The 7,038-nt window shown below is 44.0% G+C and overlaps 1 protein-coding gene across 1 annotated transcript in view; it reads right to left on the bottom strand.

Annotated features, from left to right (window-relative positions):
- The window catches only part of ABHD12 (abhydrolase domain containing 12), a 35,650-nt gene that overhangs the window by 22,521 nt on the left and 6,091 nt on the right, over positions 1-7,038 (bottom strand). The window contains exon 2 of the mRNA XM_010836358.1: positions 1,219-1,343. Coding sequence (XP_010834660.1) covers positions 1,219-1,343 — 125 coding nt within the window. The remainder of the gene's footprint in view (positions 1-1,218; positions 1,344-7,038) is intronic.

The raw sequence follows: 7,038 nt of genomic DNA on the forward strand, positions 1-7,038 counted from the left end.
CTTCGCAAACTGGCACAGCTCCAAGAACACAGAGACCACTTCACCTGCCCCAAATACTCCCTACACCCAAAAGCAAGGCCATCACTCATGGGGCACTACTGTTTGCCAAGCACCAGGTTCTATCCACCGACCCCCAACTCTGCAGGTGCGGTCTCTTCTCTCCTGGCCTCATCTTGTGGGTGCAAAAAGATGTTCCTTATAATGATTATTCCCGGCAACTATACACTTTCCACTTCATAAACCAGATACTTCCACCCTTTTTCCTCCCACTTGTCCAAAAGTAAACATATAGCATAAAAAACAAAAACAAAAAAAAACAACTTTGGAACACACCAGGTCCAAGTTAACTGAAGGGGATTGTAATCTAACCTCTAAACCTCACCTTGAAAGCCAGCATACAATTCCATAGAAACCAAGGCAGCATGCTAGGGTCTTTTAAGGGGAGAAAAAAAGGTGTAGGGGTGTGTGTGTGTGTTTTAAAGAAAAAAGACCAGATTTGTGTCTGTGTGTTTTAAAGAAAAAAGACCAGATTATTTTTTCAGTCACTACAATTTCAGTGATCACCTTTTCCAAGGACAGCTAACCTCCTAGACTGCACTACAGACAGATTACCCCCAATATGACAGCTTCAGAAGACTCTACATGTCATCAACACTTCTACCCACATTGGTGAAGGAAGACCCCAGCCATGCAGCCGTCATCTATGCACACAAATGCCAGTCCTGAGAGAAATGCCCCCGTTACAAACACCCCTTAACTGGGACGGGGCACAGGGAACCTTCTGGACAGTAGAAAGGCTCTGCTTCCTGAAAGTGAATGTTGCTCAGTCGTGTCCAACTCTTTGTGACCCCATGGACTATACAGTCCATGGAATTCCCCAGGCCAGAATACTGGAGTGGGTAACCTTTCTCTTCTCCAGGGGATCTTCCCAATCCAGGGATCGAACCCAAGTCTCTCACATTGCGGGCAGATTCTTTACCATCTGAGCCACCAAGGAAGCCCAAGAATACTGGAGTGAGTAGCCTATCCCTTCTCCAGTGGATCTTCCTGACTCAGGAATTGAACTGGGGTCTCCTGCATTGCAGGTGGATTCTTTACCAAGTGAGCCACCAGGGAAGCCCTACTTCCTGAGCTGAGTGGTAAAGATATAAATACATAAATCACTATGAACATGAATTCTTACTAAAATTAAAATGAAAATGGACACACAGCACTTACCGAAATTCAAGAAAATCAGTTTGGCCTGTATCCCAGGACATAGTTTGATGAGAAATGGAATGGCCACATACAATCCCAGGACAAAGAAGAGTATCTTCCTCAGTCGGAAGCACAGGCCCTTTCGCCTGAAAGAGAAAAGCAGTGCACAGGAATGAGTCCACTACAGTTTAGTAACAGTATCGTCAAAAATCACTCACCAAGACCCAAACTTGCTGTGCCCAACAAGAATATCACCGAGGATGAGAGCAGCCTCCCACCTGTGTGTGCCTTGTCATTTGCTCAGAACTCTACCAGCAGGGTAAAATTTGTTTCCTGAAAGCCAAAGAAACAGTCCTGCTGATTTCCTATGGGAGCCCTGGGATCCTTCAGATCTTTAGAAAGTGCCCAACCTCATGTCAGACTATGGCTGCAATTTCCCCTCAGGCGAGAGGCTGCCTCTGGAACTCTGATTCCCCTCCTGCAAAAGGGCATGGGCTCCCCAGCAGAGGAAGCACCTACGCACAGAACCTGTCAAACCAGATCCCAGGAGGGGGCAGGGGGCCGAGGACAGGACAGTGGCCACGACTCCATGTTCTCATATTTCTGCCTGCATACCTTCCGGAGGCCCCTGCTCTGGAAGCCTCAGGCCAGGTCTCAAAACCCTCTCTAGCCCAGAGATCCTCAAACTTGGACCATGGGCCTCTCGACAACTGAAAAACTGAGGGCCCAAAAGACCTTCATATGATTTGTGTTTACCACTATTTGTTTTATGAGACATTAAAGAAAAAATTTAAATATCTATTATACTAAGTCATTCAATAATAATAAACAACCCATGACAAGTTAATATAATTAACATCTCTTATTTAAAAAGATTAAATTTTCCAAAAGGAAAAATTTTACTGAGGAGATTTTTACAAATTTCTTCAAGACAAACAGCTTAGCATAAGACAGATGGGTTCCAGTATGTGCTTCTGCGTTCACTCTGCTGCAGTATGACACATCACGTAGCACCTGAAAAGCTCCCGGAACTCCATGAGAGATCAAAAGGGAAAAAGGCAAACAGTGCTACCACGAAATCTCTCTGACATCAAGGTTCAACCTCAGTGGGGCTACTTATATCTGCGCTATTTCAAAAAAGTATTCAAGGTGGTTCTAGGTATGTGAACTCATCACATGCAACAATACAGAAGGCTATAAAAGCATCCGGCTAAATTAAATAAAAGGGACACAAAAGACTACACACTCTATAACCCCATTTGTCAAAAATTCCAGAAAAGGCAAAATTACAGAAGACAGGGAAGCCTGGCATACTGACGCTTAAATGGTCACAGAAAGTTGGACGTGACTAAGTGACTCAACAACAACAACAACAGGCAAAACAGCAGAATAGTAATCTCCAGGGCTGGGATAGAGGGAAGAAGAGATTACAAGGGGTATGAGGCAACTCTTGCAGTAAATCAACACTCAGCAAAGCAGACTGATATAAGTAATACTTCAGTACAGCTGATGACAAATACACGTATTTGACAATGTAATCCTTTCACTCAATCACCTGGCTCATCCTCCAGTTGTTACTGAGCACCAGGTGCTCCTTGGGCAATGGACAATAAGGGCAGAAAAGGATGCACCTGCCTCTGTGCTGTGCTCTCAGCTCAGCAGGGCAGATGAAAGCCTGTGCCAGCACACCTGCACAGGGTGACCTGACCTAGTCCAGGCTGCCAGGGCAGGGCCACTGGTGGGAACACTAAGTCAGGAATATAGGAGTTAGCCAGATGATGCAGGAGAAGTTTAAAAGGGCATCTTGGGACTTCCCCAGTGGTCCAGTGGTTAAGAATCCGCCTTGCAAGAGGGGCCGTGGGTTCCATCCCTGGTTGGGGAACTAAAATGTTGTGGAGCAACTAAACCCACGCATGCCAAAACTAGAGTGCCCACATGTTGGCTGCAGCAACTGAGCCCGTGAGCTCTGGAGCACCCACACCACAGCTACTGAGCCTGCGCGCCACAAGAAAAGATCCTGCATGATGCAACTAAGACCTGACACAGCCCAAGAAATAAATACATATTAAAAGGACACTTAGAAGTCCATGCACAATCTACACTTTCACTGACAAAAGGCATACGATGTGGTGGTTAAACGGAAGGCTGTGGAGTTAAGGTGATCTGGGCCAATATCCAGTCTGCCACTCACTAGCTGTCATCCCCCTCTTGAACAAGAAATACGTATATAAACAGAAATTTCAAAAAACTATGTATCTGCAGCAGTAAGGCTCTTCTACATTGAAGTCATTTTCTTCTGGATTGAGTTATGATTATTACCATACACATGAATCAAAATGACAGACGTTTCATTTTTGGTAAATCATTATTAAGCATGGAAAGTAAACTTTTACTGAAAACACATCTCTAAATGAAATGGATTCCACTACTTTCCCAAATGCATCATGTCTCTCTATATATTACTTATTGATGTAGAAAAAGGAAGGGTTAACATTAATTAAGGCAAGAGGAAAAGGGGATGACAGAGGATGAGATGGTTGGATAATATCACCGACTCAATGGGCATGAGTCTGAGTAAACTCTGGGAGTTGGTGATGGACAGGAAGGCCTGGTGTGCTGCAGTCCATGGGGTCTCAAAGAGTTGGACATGACTGAGCGACTGAACTGAACTGAATATTAATTCTAGTTGTTTTTTTGGTTTTTGAAAAATATAAACATTGAGAACTTATTCACATCAGTAAAAGGGAATGGAAGTTTACTAGTATTACCAATTTTTCAGGGTTAAATGCCAAAAATCCCACAGTGAAAAATACTCAAGCCCTTTTTCATTTTTGTTGACAGCTAACAACTCGACACCACCGGACTTGTACCATTTTATGCAGTCATTAGATATTCACTTAGTTTCCCAGCTTTTACCAAGAACTGAGCCCTCTCTTCCTCTGTGCCTTGACTCTGACCTGCTTTACTAAGAATTCTGTTAAGTCATCCCCCATCTTGGTATCTCATCCACTGACCTGCCTTTGCAAGAGCCCTTCTATCCTTGATATCTCAACTGTTTCCATCTACTGACCCGCTAACTCTACCTTCTGTCTGGAAATCCCAAGCTGTCTCCTCAGAAGGCACTCCAGACAGGACTGCACACGAGACTGACCTTTCTACTGACTTCTCTGCCCATCCTGCCAGGCCTTTCCCCACCTTCCTACAGGCACTAGAGTTTTAGGCCTCTGCCTCCCTTGGGGGGGCTGTTAAGGGACTCAGGGACCTCACACAGCCTCTGTCTGAGGATGAAAAGGAAAAAATGACACATGGGAAACAAGCTGGGTATTTTACCCCCTCAGCTGAGCTATGGAAACACCCAGACTGCTGCTTGGTATTTTAAGAAGTCCCTCACGGGAAATTTAGTCCATTGCCCCCACAGATTACACATATGGGAAATGAAAATCTTAAAAGTTAAACATTGTACAAAAGCACTAGCCCTCATCTTGGGCAGGTAATCTTAAATTGTTCCATTTGGCCCAAACTAAATTCAGATAAAAAGACAATTAAAGCAGGGCAAAGACGAGAACCAACTCTTATGTTACCTAAGCTGGTGAGCTTGGTTTGACTACGGTTATGCTGACTGGTGGCTCAGCTGTTAGGACAAGTGCAGTAACGTGTGTGTGTGTGTGTGTGCACGCAGTAACGTGTGTGTGTGTGTGTGTGTAACCTACAGTTGACTCTTGAAAAGTGAAGAGCATGGGGTGCCAACCCTCCATGCAATTCAAAATGTGAGTGTAACTCAGAGCTGGTCCTCCATTTTTGCTATTCCACATCTACAGATTCAACTAACTGTGGATCACATGGTACTGTGGCACATCTTTGGTGAAAAAAACCAGTCCATGTATGAGGGGACCCACACTATTCAGACCCATGTTGTTCAAGGGGCCACAGTATTTGTGATGTTTTCCTAGCCCTGGGTGGTATTACCAAATTAATTTACAAAATCCCTTAAAGGAGCTCTGCTCCAAATGACTTAAAGAGAAATAAGTGCTAAATTAAATATTCCTAAAACTCCCAGACATATAAGAACCCAAATATTTTTCAAGTTCATGTACAAATAAAATCAGTTTAGTAGTGTCACTTTAATAAAAGCAGTTGTCCTCTTGAAATGGAGGGAAGGGGGCAGGGCACAACCTTTAAAAGAATGACAAGGCCATAGGACATGACAAAACTGGTTAGAACCAAGTAGATCCAAGATAGCAGGAGATTCAACTTTCAGTAGACCTTGAGCCTCAATTTAGGCCCATTGTTATGCATTAGCTAAATGACACACCAACCAGCACCATGACACTTCTGTGGCTGACCAAAAAGGCCAAAAGTGGGTGGTGGCCCAATTCACGGAAATCCGCACCCCTTCCCTGAAATAACTGGAATAATCCTCCCCTTCATTGTTGTTGGTCAGTTGCTCTGCGTCAGTCCTGTGACTCTGCAACCCCATGGACTGCAGCACGCCAGGCCTCCCTGTCCTACACCATCTCCCAGAGTTTGCTCAAAATCGTGTCCACTGAGCCAGTAACGCCATCCAACCATCTCATCTTCTGTCACTCCCTTCTCCTCCTGCCCTCAATCTTTCCCAATATCAGGGTCTTTTCCAATGAGTCAGCTCTTTGCAACAGGTGGCCAAAGTACTGGAGCTTCAGTTTCGTTAGTTTACCCCCATTAGCCTATGAGTTTACCTGGCCCACAAAAACTGAATTATATTTTGGGGCCTCTTGATGGCCCACACTCTGAGGAGTGTGTTTCTCTCTAAGTTAATTCACTTCTTACCTATCACTTTGTCTCTCACTGAATTCTTTCTGCAAAGAGACATAAAGAACCAAGGCTTCATTAAGTCCTGACACCAAGTGTGTGATCTCAGAGAAAAGAGAGTGGTTCTTGACTGAGTCTGACTCCCTCACTGGAGTTCAAGTCCCATCTGCAGTGCACATCTTCACCCTGAGTTTTTAGCATTAAGTATAACATGAGCACCCATTATTTGACAAATAAACCCAGGCAGAATGACAACCTAATATAATCTACTATTAACAGATTTTTAAAATTATAAATTCAACCTAAAAGTACAAGTAGATCTGCAGTGAAATTGCTTGAAATCCATTATTTCATGTCTATCAAGCAAAGCAATAAAACAATTAAAAAATGAATTTAACTTTCTAAGGTTTTTTACTTTCTAATTTTTTTGATATCTGCCTAACACAAGTGTTATAAAAACAATAAATAGGGAAATAACCTGACAATGATTCAGTTCAGTTCAGTTGCTCAGTTGTGTCTGACTCTTTGCGACCCCATGAATCGCAGCATGCCAGGCCTCCCTGTCCATCACCAACTCCCGGAATTCACTCAAACTCAACGTCCATCGAGTCAGTGATGCCATCCAGCCATCTCATCCTCTGTCGTCCCCTTCTCCTCCTGCCTGCCCCCAACCCCTCCCAGCGTCAGAGTCTTTTCCAGTGAGTCAACTCTTCACATAAAGTGGCCAAAGTTCTGGAGTTTCAGCTTTAGCATCATTCCTTCCAAAGAAATCCCAGGGCTGATCTCCTTCAGAATGGACTGGTTGGATCTCCTTGCAGTCTAAGGGACTCTCAAGAGTCTTCCCGAACACCACAGTTCAAAAGCATCAATTCTTCAGCGCTCAGCTTTCTCCACAGTCCAACTCTCACATCCATACATGACCACTGGAAAAACCATAGCCTTGACTAGACGGACTTCTGTTGGCAAAGTAATGTCTCTGCTTTTCAATATGCTATCTAGGTTGGTCATAACTTTTCTTCCAAGGAGTAAGCATCTTTTAATTTCATGGCTGCA

Source organism: Bison bison, unplaced genomic scaffold, assembly GCF_000754665.1.
Source record: "Bison bison bison isolate TAMUID 2011002044 unplaced genomic scaffold, Bison_UMD1.0 scf7180017864063, whole genome shotgun sequence".
Taxonomy (NCBI): Eukaryota; Metazoa; Chordata; class Mammalia; order Artiodactyla; family Bovidae; genus Bison; species Bison bison.